This window comes from Sceloporus undulatus, chromosome 2 (assembly GCF_019175285.1).
Source record: "Sceloporus undulatus isolate JIND9_A2432 ecotype Alabama chromosome 2, SceUnd_v1.1, whole genome shotgun sequence".
NCBI lineage: Eukaryota > Metazoa > Chordata > Lepidosauria > Squamata > Phrynosomatidae > Sceloporus > Sceloporus undulatus.
Window position 1 is genome coordinate 166,045,020 of NC_056523.1, and position 16,835 is coordinate 166,061,854.

The 16,835-nt window shown below is 38.3% G+C and overlaps 1 protein-coding gene across 1 annotated transcript in view; it reads right to left on the bottom strand.

The window, feature by feature from the left end:
• Positions 1 to 299: 299 nt before the first annotated feature.
• The window catches only part of DIP2B (disco interacting protein 2 homolog B), a 53,440-nt gene continuing 36,904 nt past the window's right edge, over positions 300 to 16,835 (bottom strand). Inside the window, exons 23-34 of the mRNA XM_042449607.1 lie at positions 15,811 to 15,932; positions 14,654 to 14,765; positions 13,530 to 13,639; positions 12,318 to 12,448; positions 10,611 to 10,779; positions 8,607 to 8,777; positions 8,041 to 8,102; positions 7,307 to 7,364; positions 6,575 to 6,649; positions 5,743 to 5,920; positions 5,226 to 5,349; positions 300 to 4,442 (exon numbers count right to left, since the gene is read on the bottom strand). Of these exons, the coding sequence (XP_042305541.1) occupies positions 4,190 to 4,442; positions 5,226 to 5,349; positions 5,743 to 5,920; positions 6,575 to 6,649; positions 7,307 to 7,364; positions 8,041 to 8,102; positions 8,607 to 8,777; positions 10,611 to 10,779; positions 12,318 to 12,448; positions 13,530 to 13,639; positions 14,654 to 14,765; positions 15,811 to 15,932 (1,565 nt within the window). The 3' untranslated portion in view covers positions 300 to 4,189. The remainder of the gene's footprint in view (positions 4,443 to 5,225; positions 5,350 to 5,742; positions 5,921 to 6,574; positions 6,650 to 7,306; positions 7,365 to 8,040; positions 8,103 to 8,606; positions 8,778 to 10,610; positions 10,780 to 12,317; positions 12,449 to 13,529; positions 13,640 to 14,653; positions 14,766 to 15,810; positions 15,933 to 16,835) is intronic.

A 16,835-nucleotide genomic window follows, 5' to 3' on the forward strand; every position in this document is an offset into this window, starting at 1 on the left:
TTGAGAAGCATTTTGAAGCAAAAAATATATTATAATTTGACCCCCGGGGGATACATGCAACATCTACGCCACACTTGGCCCACCACTAATTTAGAGAGTAACCTTTTAGATATCTAGTTTTGTTCTACTCTATATGGTCTTTTCTTATTTTAACAAATAAAACAAATGTTATATTATTTTACTTTGATATTTCACAGTACATACCTTTGAGTACAGCCTCAAAGATTAAAAAATAAATAACATAATGTATACCATTCTGCATTCTTTGAAGAAAATAAAATGTTGGTGACACTATTAAAAACGGTCAGGCATCATTATTTATTAAACACAAGACAAAGGAGACACAATCAATGCGTTAATGGAACACTGTCCAGCCAGATGTTAAATTTTTTAAAAAGTATATCTAAAACCTAATTTCAAATAAATAAAAAAAAACTTTATACATAATTACATTGTTGTAATCTGAATCTGACAATGGTAAACGTATTGACATCAACAAAGAAAAAAATTACTTCAGGGCTGAAGACAACGAATATTGGCTTTTATACAATCCAGTCTCCAGCATATTTGAGCATGGCCCATCATCCATGACTACACAGTGAACCAAAAGGAGAAAATCAGTGTAAATGAACAGGGTTGCTGAAATAGTTACATTAACATACTTAACAAGAGGATGAACCCTTTGAAAGTAAGATATGAAAGAAGGTTTCTTTGTAAGGTTGAATGTTTATAGCAGTAAACTGATTCTGAGCATAACAGCTTTTCCAAACTGCTTCATAACAATGGATACTGCCAAGAACCCAGTGCCATGGATCCACAGTACCTATGAATGAAACTCCATTCACAGGATGCTCCTACAAGTGCACAAGCAGGGAACTTATGTCCCTGACCAGATGTTGCTGGATTCCTGTTCTCATCACTGGCTATTGCTGACCGAATGGGAGCTAGAATCCAGCGACATCTGGAGGGCCACAGGTTCCACAGCCTTGCACAAGAGGAAAAAGGAGCGACCATTTCTGCAAATTCCCCTTCTCCTTTGCAGCCCTCTAAAAGGCTATTTCAAAGGGTTTGGAGACTCTCCAGAATGTGTGAAAAATGACTTGGAAACTGAAGGATGAAGGAGAATCATCTCAAATTCTCCTTGTTCAGCAGGCGCTTCCACTGGAGCTGAATCCCTTCAATGAACAAGGGAGCATTCCCATTCAGAGAAAGTACACTGGATCCACTTGCACTAACATAGCAAATAAAATCAAAAAGATTCTCTGGTAACATTGTCTCTGGCTGTTTTGATCACTCAAAACCACCAGCACCATCACTAACTACACAGGTGGCAATGTGGCCCAGAAAGGGTACTTGAGCAAACCTGCAAAGATCATGTAGAACTCCAATTATAAGTTGCAATATCTCATGTACTGATGGATAACATGGAACAACATACCCAAAGCCACACATAGCAAATCAGTGTCAGAGCCCAGGTACAAGTGACACTGATTCCACAGTCATTCCTTTGGAATCTCAGCCATTTTGTATAAGTTACCTGAAGGCAAACAATTATGCAGCACTGAAGAAGTCCCAAACAAAAAAGTAGAACTGAAATCCCTGGAGTATTAATTATGAGACTTTGGGAAGGATAACACTCTGCATTAAAATCACACATTAAACTAGAAAAGAAATCAAATGCTTAATAATTAGATTAAGGGGGAAAGCTATATGTAGAGACTGGAAATATTTATTTCCCCCCATTTACAGTATATAATATCAGTATTCCGAACTGAAAATTCTAATATGTCACTTTAGCAAGTTTCTCTGTACTGCACACAACATTTCTATCATATTACATGTGTGGAGAAATTGTGTTACGAAGGTATGGAGTGGAGAAGATATCACATTGATGTAGAAAACACCAGCACAGTTGTCGGCAGAGGAACATGCTACTATTGTGTTCAGTGGAAGGACATTAAAAAAGTGGTTTGTTTTGAAAAAGAGAGACAGAGAGAGCGGGAAGGAGAGAGGGACCTCCTAATAAGCCAAGATCGTAGTTAAATAAATAAGGGCTGGAGTACAGCAGACATTTATATGCCGAAGCCCATCTATATATGCATGCTGTATGCCTGCAACTGCTTTGCATCTATGTGTGTTGTGTGTGTTTTCCAAACCTCTGCAAATTAAAACTACATCAGCATGAAGGGCTTTTCTTTTATGTAGCAGCACCACGTTGTAGAAATACTGATAATGCAAACTATTTAAACCATCTTTGCCAAAAACCAGCAGTAAATATTTCAGCAGTCTCAAGCAATGGTAAGCTCTCCACCCTGTTTTATAGTTCTGTCATAATTCTTCATTTCACGATATACCCCGTCACCATATGTATGACCATCACCCATATGTATGACCAAAGAAGATAATTGCAAATATTTTGTTAATATATTTAAAAGCTCTGTCTAAATATTGATACATCAGGCCATTAAAAAAAGTCTGAAAGTTTGTAGAGAAAAGTTTTCAAGTATACATTTGGAGTTTGTTTTCAGGGATATTTTGTCAGAGTTGCACTTAATATAGCTGCTGTAGTTGAGGATTTAATCCAAGTTTATATTTATATCTCTTAAAAATGTCTAAAAACATTAGCTTTGTTACAGGGTGGGTAAACAGATATTAAAATATTCTAACTATTTACAAAATAGACCACAAATGGCCCAAGTAGAGTTGTTACCATTTCTGGCATCCACTTTCAGTGTTCTTTTGACAAACAACAAAAAGGGACATGCAGAAGAAGACTCTAAGGGTGCAATCAAAAAAGTGATTTAACTAAACAAGATGAAATCCTGCTTCTTTTCCCAGCTCAGTGGAGGCGGGCAGGGAGTGGCAGCTGCGAATCATTCCCAGATAACGGTTGTTCCAGCACACTTTAAGGCATCTACTGTCATCAATTCTTTGAAGGCTGGAAACAAATCAGCCACTTTCAACGGGACAATCACATCTGCAGAGGTATTTCCCTACTCTTTCAACAGGATTGCATTGCCACTGCTTCTAAGACATTCTGCCAAAGCTCAAGCTTTGCAGTCATAAGTCCTACCCAGAAAGCAGCAAGGGCATCAATGGCAGGACTTTTGTTTTTCCAGTTTAAATAAAAGCTGCTCTGGCTTTGCATCTGTTACTGTGCACAAAGGAGGAAAAGAATCATGATGTAGACCATGAATTCAGTGGTTCTGTTTACTGATGACCTGCTTATACACCATTTCATGATAAGAATATGCAGAGGCTGTACAGATTATATTAAACATTCCAGAGTAGCAGATTTTTTTCTTGTTTTCAAAATGCTTTTAAAGCGTATGGACTTCAGCCCCTTTTAAAGACATGTGCCTCTAAAACATCAGTTTCTACATGCTAGGACATACTCTGGCCAGGAGCAAAAAAGTAAAAACTGAACAGATAACCTATCTGCATTTCTTGCATTAATTGTCTAACACACACAACTGATTTTAAGGACTTTGTTAAAATCCTTAAAATGATATCTACCTCATACGTCATTATTCAAGCCAGTTTTCTAAATAAATGAATTATGCATGTTAATATTTACATATTTAAAATATAGGCAAATCCTTTTTTTTAAATTCAAGAAATATCTATATGAATAAGCAATTCTCTTCGGTTCAGTGGATTATTGGATTTGGTCATGGCACAATTTTAAGTAATCACTGTGATCCCATATTAATAGAATACTACATAATTAAGCTAACATGTTGTAAACCACACTGTTTACAAGGAGGTGGGAAAGAGGGAGGGATGAGAAGTACTCAGATGACCTTGGTGTTATGGAGTGATATCTTAACTAAATAAACCTGCCCCACATAGAATCCTAAAACAGTATTAGAAAAAATACAAATATATACAACAGATGAAAAAATTAACACTACAATAAAGGCCTTAGTAATTTGCTGTTTTCTCATGCAGGTCAACTTTCCATGTCCATAAAGCTAATATCCTGCAATATAAAACTTCTTCACTGGCTGCCATCTTTTTGCCTTTTGAGCAGTACATCTTGTTGTCAATTCAGTAACAGAGGGAAATGAAAGGAGAGGAATAAGACTGCTTGGTCCAACTTCACTATCTGCCAGATTCTTTACGTTTCAACAGCCTTCACTGGTCCTTGCAAGATTTGTAAACTGTACAGTGACCTGCACTTCCAAAATTACATGTTGTACGCTACATAGATGGGATCTAGCTGGTCAGCCAAAAAGCTGTCACGGAGGTGCATGCGCTGCTTCTCTCCTCTGGAATTGATTGGAATCACTCCTGGATCGACCACCACCACAACTCCCACAATCAGATAATGTTCTTCTAGAACCACGTTAGTAACCAAGGGGACTAAATCGAGGGCCTCCTGCTCACAGCCACAGAGCTCCACAACCACCACAAGTAAGTTGGTCCATGTGAATACAGCACTGTATGGGGAAAAGAAGTTTATTAAATGCAGGAATATTGAGCAGCAAATTCCAGTCTGTTGCTATGCGACATGAGAGATGATGCTAAATCAATTATAGTTGTAGAGATGGCATGCAATGAACCTCCTTTGCAGAAATGGTCTGAAATACTTTCCAGTTATACCCAGATACTGAAGAGAATACTTGAAACTCTTGCTCATGGCCTGAGAACTTAGCCAGTAGTTGTTGTTGTTGTGTGCCTTCAAGTAATTTCTGACTTATGGCTACAGATGGCAAAACCACAGATCCAGATTTCTATGATGATGCAATTACAGCTGGTAACCCTATTCTGCACTGTTCTGGACTGGAAAAGTTACTTTAAAAACTCTACTATTATTTGTTACAACTCTTTTTTAAAAAGTTAACTAATTGCTATCATATTGCACAATTAGTTTAATGAAATCTGTCAAATTGCTTGTTTTGTTACTTGTGTTACTTTAAAACATCAATTTATAAGAAAACAGCCTGAATATGGGGGAGGGGCACCTGTTCACAATACCCCTCCAAAACCATTTGCTACCCAAATAATGAGCAAAATCAATATGTAAATGTTACTCACTAAGCGGGTAGTTTTAGATGTTACTATCACAAGGGACATCATTATTACCTGAAAAAGTCGAACCTCAGAGGCAATGGTGTTACGTGAAATAAGCTACTGACAAATTGTTGTCTTACTATACCCTAACTTAGCAATAATTCATTTCTGATCCAAGGGGGAACAAACATGTTTCCATAGTGCCATACCATTCAGCAATGCTCCTGTGCGTCCGAGAAACTGAAGTCTCTATGTCAATTGGATGATAACGCAACCCCCGGAGTTCAAGAGTCTCATCTAGTGCCCCTACGACATACAGCGCATCATGGCGTTCTAGAAGGAATATCAAACACATGTACAAGATCTTAAAAATGAAATTGGTAAATAGTACTGAAGGAAATAAATATGCCCTTGTTCCGGAAGCTCAACAAAACGTAAATGCAAAAAGCGGAGCTTCTTATCTTTTTAAGAATTTCCCCAAGCATTCAAGTGGACATGAAAACTACTAGCGATCTTTTAGCACATCATTATGCCATGATGTTGGGCATAGTTTTTCAAGTCACTTTTGAATCTAAAAACAAGTACATATATAGTGACAACATGTGTTCATCTAGTTCAGGGAGAGGCTAACAACAAAAGCTTTTTTCTCTAGAGTCCACTTTATGTGATCATGACCAAAAGTTATTAATCCTCTACACATGAAGCTAAATGAAAGTCTTCTCCTACCTCCACTGGCTGCTGTGAGTTCTGTTCGGCGCACAAAGCCAAGGTACCCTGTTCGTGCCCATAAAGTTTGAGCAGCATCACCAAAGCTCAGACGGGTATTGAAATGATCTGCTTGGAGTGTTTCATTATCATAGATAGTGTAGTAACCACTGGCAGTGTGAGGACTGTTCACCCAGATCTGTGAAAGTGATAAACACAAGACTTTAGACTTATTGCTGTCAGCCTGCAAGTTGTTTCTAACCTATAGTAACCCCAGTGTGACCCTATCATGGTTTTGTTTTGGTTTTTTAGCAAGATTTGTTCAGAGGGGGCGTGCCATTCACTTCTTCTGTGATTTGCCCAAGGTCACCCAGTCGATTTCCATGGGGAATTGAACTCCAGTCTCCTGGAATCCTAGTCCAAGACTTAAACCATTACACTACACTGGATCTCACTTTAGACTTGCAAAACAATTTTTAAAGGAGATCAAACAAAGTCTGTTTTTTTAAAAATATCTTATGTTGGGGCAAGCTGAAGGAAAGAAATAAAAACCAATGTACTTTAACATGTAAAACAGATTTATCTCTCTGAATGTTAATTTACCAATATGAGGAATAAGATGCAGCCTTGAAATTCACCTTCATTTCACAGTGGCTGCATTTTTCTACAATTTATATACATGATTTCAGATACAAAAGACACTCAATACAAAAATTCAACAAGTTGAACAAAACAGGTGCCAGTAATTCTGCTACGTAGCCCTGAGATTTCCTTTTTTGAAAAAAATGAGAAAAAAAAATGCCAGATGCCATAAAACCATATACATAGGTATAAAGCAAAAGCAAAGACATACCTCTCCAAGGTGAGAATCTCCAACAGGTCCTTTGGTCTCAGGATTAACAATAATCACTTTAACCCCAGGCAATATCTAATAGAGATGAAAAATTATTTTTATTCCAAGCCAATATTAATCAGGCTTTACAAACCATTTTTTCCAGCTTCTTGGGTCATTGCACAATGCAAGCAAGGGGGTATTTTATAGCCAAAGCCTATTTCTCAATTTGTAACTTTTCAGTTCAATTCAGTAATTTCCACATGCGCACAGTAAAACCATCCACTAATATCCTGTGTTATATCCTTCATCAAGATAACAGTAACTGTCCATTTCTGATACCAGTTACTTATTCAGGTGCCACAGGCTCAGAGATGGTAACTACTCTCAATCAAACTGGATTAACTTGTGCATTACAAAATCTTCAGTAACACTGTATACATTGCAAAATCTTCCCTAAATCATCCTTAAATATTGGTGAATAATTCGGTCAAGGAAAATAAAATTTTAAAAAAGATAATTTATTGTGGCCCTAGGAGAACTAAGTTTAGTCTGAAATATAACCACACATTTGAAGCAACTTTATTCTTTATCATATAAAGAAATTTGTACTAAAGTTTTTTATTTCATGCCACACAGACTGAACTAATTATGCTGTCCCTTGATTTTACAAGTATGATGAAAACATTTCACAAAGACCTAAAAGCTCACTGGTTGTGTACCAGCATACTTCACAGGCAGACATGACATTACCTTCCCTGATTCAGAAAGCAACAGACTCTGGGGAGCACCTCTTTCTACTAGTCGTACTCTGGAGAAAGAGAAACACATATTTTTAAAAAGCATACTTAAAAAATACATATTAGAAATGCATTATTAAAATACACATTTCAAAAATGAACAATAAGCAAGTGACCATGTGTTTTAGAGGAATTATTCAAAGATAATGAAAAGTACTCTTTCAATATTCTAAAGTGTATTTAAGTCTAAATGCCTTGTAGTCCCTAAACTGCTTGCTATCACTGAAGGCCTAATCCTAAACATTTTAAGATAAATGTCCACCTGATCAAAATAAAGTCATTGACCTGTTACAGACTGCCAAAATAAAGCTGCTTCGGGTCTCTTTGGAGGTATGCTATTCAAATGATGCATGGGTCCTAAGAGTCCGGAGGTCGCGCCAAAGACACACTCCATTCCTAAGCACTGGAGTGCAGCTTTGGTGCAGCTTCCAGATTCTTAGGATGCATGCATCATTTAAACAGCATACCTCCAAAGAGACCCGAAGCAGCTTTATTTTGGCAGTCTGTAACAGGCCATAGTCTGGTAAATTAAGTCTTTGTGAATGACTTCATCTATGCAGACTTATTAATCCATTCGTATTATTTAATTGATGTGTACTCTTAAATCAGTAAGTAGCATTTTGATAATAGAATTTAAACAAACACCATTTAAAACAAAATAAGAAGAAGGAAAAAGAAGGAGAATACCTGTCATGCCGTAAGGATTTCAGATCCACATATACTGTAGTGGGATCAGGCCCTGAGGTTCCCTAAAACATTAAGAGAAATTTATATGAACATTTCCTGTTCCTAGAGAAGTGGCAATTAAAGGCATTTCAATGCTCTGAGTACAAAGCAGGCTGGATGGGCCAACACCCAGGGAGCGAAGAAGTGTCCTTACTGCATCATTTCTGTTGCAAATGCAAAAAAGAATGCAGACAACCTCTTCTGGAACAACTTTTACCACTTCCAGCTACCACCACAATTCTTCTTTTTTTCAAACTCAGAAAGTTACTTAGAAGAAAAAATAATATAATGACATACTGAACCCATCAACAACTGAGTGCAAGCAGGATGATGCATGGGGATCCAGAGCATCATCCTAGCATGGCTTGGGCTTGCTATTGATTTGCCTTAAGACGTAAGCAGCTTTCTAAGGTCTGCCATTTTTTCTCAGACCATAGCCCACTTAAAGAATCAAAGAAGGTGGAAACATCTGAACCATGCAGTACTCCTGGATCCCAAGAAGGAATCCAGCAGGATTTCACTGTTACCTGTAAACAGATAGCTACGTTGACTCTTGACCCGAAGGTAGTGCTGACAGCACGAGATGACAGGCCAATGTCTTTGAACAGCTTGGAAAAAGATTGAGTGAGAGCAACGCGGGGGCGCTCCTCGGCCACCACTACGCAGGTCCGGACACCTGACAGGTGAATGCCTCTTGCCTGCCAATATATAGAAAATGAAGGGACTGAAAGGAAATGACTACCAGTGGTAGTCAAGAGTCTAGCAGTTTCCAGGAGTTCATTTTTAGTCTATAGAAGCTTAAATAAATTCTAACACTCTATAGATTCTAACACTACCTTCTTAATACTCTTCCAAAATCACCAGAGAACCATGGGCATGGGCACATCTGTTCCATATTCCTGATTTATTCCTTTAGAAATATACACAAGGACAAATGAACAAAATGTACCAAACAGTTCTCTTCCCCACCACCTGTCTTATTTAGACCTCTGTCCTGAGCTTTTACAGTTTCTTATGACAGAAGGAAAAAAGTAAAGGATCAAATGCATAATTGCCCTCAAAAAGTCAGATCAGCATGTACCATCAGGGCTGTTGAGTAATCATTAAAACAATATGTATGTTTATGCAAAAGGCAAGATATTGATCTGGTCAGACTAACACAGAAAAAGGAGTTCTAACAATGAGGACCAGTGACTCACTGTGATTCACCACTGAAACAAAAATTCCAGCTGACATCAAAGAATATAGGTCAAGCCTCAATATAGGTCTCATTTTAACAATATTCACCAAGTCATGCTAAGGAGCGAATTAGTGGACGCTTTAATTTTCTGAGCCCACCCCAGCAGACTTCTAATTATTAGGGTTTTTTAAATCAAACAACTGACCATAACAAGCAAAAAAGTATCTTGCACAAAGTCAATAGACTAGCAGCATCACTTTTATTAGCACAGTATACCATGCCAATCCATCTTGCTTCAAAATTCTTGCTGGCACTTTTTGAGACATTGCATTTAATACACCTGTGCAATCATCTTTACTAAACTGGATACAATTCATCTACCAGAAGGAGGTGGGGGATGGAGACTCCCAAAGACATACCCCAAATCCAAGACAAACACCAGAGGCTGATTCAGATGCAACCCTAAACTATAGTTTACCATTACAGGAATATGCTGCAGTGACCCTGAGGGCTCAGATCCTTCTTCCATTCCTATTCCTTCTCACAGAAGGAGGAAGGTGTTTAAACACATGGTGAATGTTTGCTATAAAACATAATTTCCTGTTTTTTCTGCTGTGGAACAGCACAGCCTGTACAACATAGACAGTTGCCAGAACAGGTAGCAAACTGTAGCTTAATCATTTTAACTGAATGTGATTTGTACAAACCACAGTTTCACATTTCAAGTGAAGTAAAAAACAGCAATTTATTCCAAACCACAATTAAAAGCTTCAAAATATGTTCATGTTATGTGTGCATGGATGGATGAGTTCATGAAGGCTTGCCAGGGTTTGTACTTAGCGGCAAAACATTGTCATTATACTTGAATGGCCCAATTTTTTTTAGCAAAAAGACCAAAACTGCCATATTTCTGTTTGAATATGTATTTTCAGCATGCATATCTCAGAAAAATGTATCATAAAAATGATGTTAAAAATGGGGATAACATATTATCCACAGTGATTTACATGATAGTTCAGGACAGTCTTAGTTTTTGAGATTTAAACTGACTTGGAGTTAAATGGGAGCACATAAAAATGGCAGTGCTCTCATGCAGTTAGTTTTATTCATTTCAATGGGGTTCACTGAAAACTTTCTCAATAGACCAGTAGACCCTATATTTTTAAAAATGAATTTTGAAGCTATACTAAAGCAGCCAAATCACATTTTTAAATAGAAAAAGAAATGACTATTGGACAAGACCTCAAAATTCTATTCTAGCAGTCTGAAAACCAAAATGGTGTTTTTGATAAAGAAAATATTTATATACATTTTAATCCCAATTCCTATTAAATAAACTCCAGCTTCTTACCTTTAATACATCAACCTGGTTCCCAAGGCCCTTGGTACACATATCCATGACAGAGTAGGAACAGAAAGTGTCCCGTATTTTATATTGGCTTACAGTGGAGAGCCAGAGAAAAAGGTTGGATTCCAACTCCATAGGAGGAATTAAAATGGACTGGTGGCCAGAATACACACTGCCAGAGAAGATCAGAGAAAAGACATATCAGTTCTCAGGATGGAATGGGTTTTACGAACTGTATACAGCGCATTAATGTGAACTACAAACCTGTTCTCCTGACAGTAACCTACTCCCACAAGCACAGGTATATCTGAATCTAAGCCACTTCTAGCAATACTGGTCATCTTGACAACACATAACCAAATGGCTGTAGAGCAGCCACTGACACTACACCATGCTTTGTTGGGAGATGTTATGATTGCTCAAACCAGTAACTGCTGTAGCAGTGGAAGATGCTACATGCCATTTACGTATGAGATTTCTTTTTATTTTACCTTTTTATTGTATTTATTTACATTGCTCCAAAAGCATGCTTTATCTGATCTCTGTACTGCCTGGGTTTCTGGGGCTCAGTTGTTTATCTCGCAGCAGCAGACAGGATGTTATGGATTTGTGCATGTAAGTCATGAAATGTAGGTCCCAGGCTTGAGATCACTTAACAGTTGGAAACCTATATTTAAAATTCATTCTCTGTGCACTTCTGAGTTACATTTAAATTAAATTCTTTGTACAGATAAATTCACAGCTTATAACACCAACATCTTAGATAAAAATTCCCTAGCCAAAATGTGTAAACATGCAGGATATAAACAGTGTAAAGATGCTTTGACTGCACAGAGGAGGGATGGGCAAACTTTAGCCTGAAAAATGTTTCAAACGTCAGCTCCCCAAAGCACCAGTCAGCATATCAAATAGGAAGGGTTTATGGGAGCTGTAGTCAATGCATCTGGAGGGTGAAAGGCTTCTCAACCCTAGTTCAAAGGTTTACTATAAGCAAGCAAGCAAACAAACAAAAAACCCTTACTGCAGCAGTTCCCAACCTGGGCTGTCCACACCTCCAGAGGGTACCAGATGGAATTTCAGGAGATGCAACAAAGAGTGGTTTGTGTCCTTGAGTGACAAATCACGAGTCCTCATTCCACCAGCTCACAGTGTGCCTTAGGAAGTGGTAGTAAGTGGTTGTGTTGCATAGACAGTAGTCTCATTGTTTATTTTAATCAAAAGGAGATAATTTTACAATTTATAAGTTTACATTTTTTTCTGGATAAAAGAATCTAATTGTTTAATGTAGACTGGCACTTTATGCACTGAGTTAAAAGCTTATGTTTTTAAATTCAGTTTGTTTGCCTGCAGTATGTGGCTCAATTGGCAGTTTAAAAATTAGAAATTAGACTTCTTCATCTTCAAATGTGATAATAGCTTTGTACGGGGTGCAAACATTAACCAAACATTGCCAAGGGGTGTGGCGCATAGAAAAGTTGGGAACCACTGCTCTAATAGTGAAAGGAAAACGTTAGACATATCGCTACTGAAATCTCTGTGTTATTCAGGAAACAAATTTGAATCTCTGGCTCATGCAAACTGGATTCATTTCACTAAAACAGACAGGTCCCAATCCCCAGGCACTGGACTCAAGGCCCTTCAGTGGACTAAGAGAAAGAGATCTATTCTTCACAAATCTATCAGGTTTTCTAAAGACATCTTGGCTCATACCTGCAAAGGCACCAAAGTGCAAAGCCAAGACCACAATAAGGATCAAGGCAGATGGCGATCTGCCGTGTGGAGTACAATTCACACTGGAGTTTTATGGCTCTACAGAGGGCACTGACTGCTGCATGGGACATCTGGTGGGGGAGGGGAGAAGAGAAAGAGGGAGGAGGAGAGAGGATGAGGGAGGGAGATGACATTGAGTAACAACAATGTTTATTTATAATGCTCTTTCTACCAAACAGCAGAACATTAGACATATATAATCAAGAATGAAACATTAAAATATAACACTATTATATACTAAAAATAAAATTCCCACCACCACCCCAGTTGCTACTCATCTCGGCAACCTTATCCCAGTAGCAGAATAAGCCCTTACAAGTAAGCCGATGAGATAATGCATCCCATCCCATCTAGGTAATGTTTATATTTGGAGCACTGGCATTAGCGGTTTCACCAAATCAGGAAAACAAGCCCATTTTCAACCCATGATATATATATATATATGTGTGTGTGTGTGTGTGTGTGTGTGTGTGTGTCTGTCTGTCTGTCTGTCTGTCTATCTATCTATAGTGATTTCTTCACAGCACTATCATAATCTCTGTGTTTTTATCTTGTAAAATAAAACACTCTTGTAAAATAAATTCAGGAAAGGATCATACCCTCATTAGAACAAGAAGAACACAGGGAAAACAGATTATGAAATTTCTATACTAAAATATTTTCCCCAGAATAATCCAAGAATTTTATCCATTCTCACACAGGCAATCTGTGGCACAAAAGAACACCTGACCTATTTGTTCATGCCACAACCTCCTGCTGGGGGTAATTTTGTGACAGATAATCCCAAGGTGTACCCCAAGTTGTATCCAACTGCAGTCCAGCGAGGAAAACCACTCCAGGTTTTTACTAAGGAATGGTATCACACCATATTCCAGTCTACTGCCTTAGCCATCTTCCCCCCAAAGATGAGGAAACTCCTAAGGTTCTTTTTGAACCCACAATTCCATACATACAACATGGCTGTCTTGCTCTCTGGGCATCCTCGTCACTTTCCTTACAGTTGCAGACATGTAAGTTTTATCCATCCATTAATTATTTGTCCAAGTAAGAAATAATCAAGCCTTATTATATTTAAAATCTAAAACTAAATTAACTGGAGACTCAGTCTATAAGAGACACCTAAAAGTAGTGATTAATTAAGCACTACTATACCTTTACTCCTGTAAGCATCCCTGTTGTGGAAACACTAAAATCCAGATATGCCAACATTTCTGGCGTTGGTGGTTTATAGACCTGAGGTAGGCGCTTCCTGGGCAAGTCATCTGCAGTAGGTAGAAAGGAAAGTAGTTCATTTTGTATGTGGCCCAGAAAGTGATCTTTTTGAGGGAATGAAGAAACAGAAAATGCTGAATTGCAATGCAACCACATTCTGCGACATCATCAAAATGCAATTTCCTCACTTTCCAGATAAAATATAATTAGATTCTGACTATATAGTAAATAATTAACAATGTTTTTAACAAGCAGTTTGCCTAAGAGCTGAAGAGAAAACACACATCTACATAGCAACACAGTCACTCTCAGATTATCCAGAATTGGCCCATGAGGACATATCCAATGTGCATGTGGCACAGAATCAAAGCCAAGACTTGGAAGTTCACCTGATTTCATGTCTTAGAATCATAGAATCATACTGTTGCAAGAAACCACAAGGGCCATCCAGTCCAACCCCCTGCCATGCAGGAAATCTAAATCAAAGCATCCCCGATAGATGGCCATCCAGCCTCTGTTTAAAGACCTCTAAGGAAGGAGATTCCACTACACTCCGAGGGAGTTTGTTCGACTGTTGAACAGTCCTTACTGTCAGGACGTTCCTCTTAATGTTGAGGTGGAATCTCTTTTCCTGTAGCTTGCATCCATTGCTCTGGGTCCTAATCTCTGGAGCAGCAGAAAACAAGCTAGTTCCCTCCTCAATATGACATCCCTTCAAGTATTTAAACAGGGCTATCATATCACCCCTTCTCCAGGCTAAACATCCCCAGCTCCTTAAGTCTTGGTCTATTTATTTTAACTTAGAGAAGTTCATAAACACTTCAAGTTCATTTTTCATCATTTCAGACTTGGTCATTGCATATATTTTGAAAGAGGAATCAACTTGGAATAGCAAATGGCTTTTGAAAATTGCAAATGCATTTGCTGTAGATAACCATTTCATTTTAATATTGGTGAGAAATTCCTTTCTTACATGACCATGGCTAACAAATAAACCTGAAGGGATGCTTCAGAACTGCTGGAAGGTCTGGGGGTGAACCAGAAGAATCACTCGGCTTTGTTACCTGTGTCAATGATGGTTGGCCAGGTTTTCACATCAACAGCAGTTGCTGCCTCTCTGGATCTCAGTAGCCTCATCAAGATTTGGCTTGTGAGAATACAGGCAGCTTTGCTGACCTAAAAATGCACCCAACAAGTCACTATTGCTAAGAAGCAAAGCTTGAAAAGCACAGAACATATAGTAACATAAGAGTTTGAATGTAAGAATTAAGGAATTTGGTGATCTGAGGTTTACCACTGACAGTACCACCAAGCATTCCCATAGTGTATGTTAAAGTACTTTGCAGTTAACAAAATCTTAACAGTAACTCAGGATTAAAGCCATATTATACTTTGGCGGGGGTTGGGAAAAATGCTGAGAAGCTGCAGTTTGGCTAATTGCCACCTAGGGAATTAACAGTTGAAGTAAAACTTGAACCTGGAACTCCCTGACCGCAAGTTAGATGCTTAGCCTTAGGCATAGTATCTCACATTTCATGAATTTCCTTTGCTTTTATTTAATACTAATTCCTGTACGGTGAAATTATTGAATCATTCATTTTAAAAAATCTAATTTCCTGGTTTCAACCTGAACCTAGAAGTAGTTGTCCCTTTTTACTGTTGGTATTACAGGTAAGACTATTACATCTACTTTGGTGACATAAATACTGGTCATCTTCATTAGAAATATAACCATTATCCTGTCTCACTGAGGGCTGAGCAAAGATTTCAGGAGCAGCTGTGACATGCTTGTAAAAAAGTGAAATTGCAATCTGACCTGGAAGGAAAAAGGGCAAGTATTCACACAGATACAGTGGTGCCTCGGGTTACGAAATTAATTCGTTCCGCCGCCGCTTTCGTAACCCGAAAAGCATTCGCAAGCCGAAATGCCATAGGCGCTAATGGGGAAAAGCCGCGATTTCGTGCGAAAAAGCGCCGAAAAGCACCAAAATTTTATTCGTAACCTGAAATAACCTTCGTAACCCGGAACAGTTATTTCCTATGGGATTTTTTCGTATCCCGGAAATTTCGTAACGTGGGTATTTCATATCCCGGGGTACCACTGTACTGTGTATACCAGCTGATGCTCAAGAAGCAGCAACTTTATAACTCTGAGGCAATACGACAAGCACACACTACCCATTTGGATGTGGTGAGTGGCTCTCAACTTTCTGCTACTCACATCTACAATCATCCGCACAGTGGGCAAAGTGGCAGTGAGGTTCTGAGCGTGTGGAGGCCGGACAGTCACAGGGATGCAGCCAGCATACAGGCAGCCATAAAATGCTGCAATGAGTTCAATGCCTGTAGGGACACAAGATAAAACAGAGATTCCTGGTACAAATATTTTTTTAATTGCTTTGTTTGGTTTGGGGGATTTTTTTCTGCAAGAACAATTGGTAGATGAAGCAGGCCAGAAAAGTTAAGGAGGAGAAAAGGAAGGAAGCCATCTATATGATCCGGGTGTGGAAAAAGTGGAAATGGGGAGCCATTCAGAGAAGAGCCGTAACAGATACTCTGGTGCAAACTATTTGAATGATCATCACAGAATGAGACATATAGCTAAGTTGGGGAAACCAAACACCTAGACAATGATCCCTAATATGTCTGTGGTTTTTTGGGCAATATTTTTGATCAAAGCTAGTTTTTTTAAAAAAAAATTTTTTCGTCACACCAGAAATATGCTGCTTTTTTAAATTACTGTCCCCCAGCACAAAGCCATCTATTTGACAGAACACCAGGAAAACCTTGATGTTTAAAGAAAGTGGACATCCATAAGAACTTAAGAGAATCAACATTCAAACTGAAGATTCAGAATCACTAAAAGCCTTTTGTCCAAATTATTAATAAACTGTAGAGAGAAAATCTACTTTGGCTGAACAGAATTTAAAGCAGAGGAAAATTCTACAGGGTTATATGCTGCACATCATTATGACCATACTTGTACTTTTCAGAAATACTCAATTAATAACATGTCAGTTACTATGTGAGATATAGAAATTAAGGCTTGTTTTATGATGAGAAGAGACCCACACGGCCACAATGAGGATACAGATGAAATTAGGTCCTCAGCCTGTCATGTCTTCAACTTCCTGTGACAGTACTTTATTTTTTGACTATGAACTTGCCATATCACATACTTCCACTCTGCATATTATATCTTCCCCATGCCACCCACCCCAGACACAGAGTGAGTGCATAAATAAG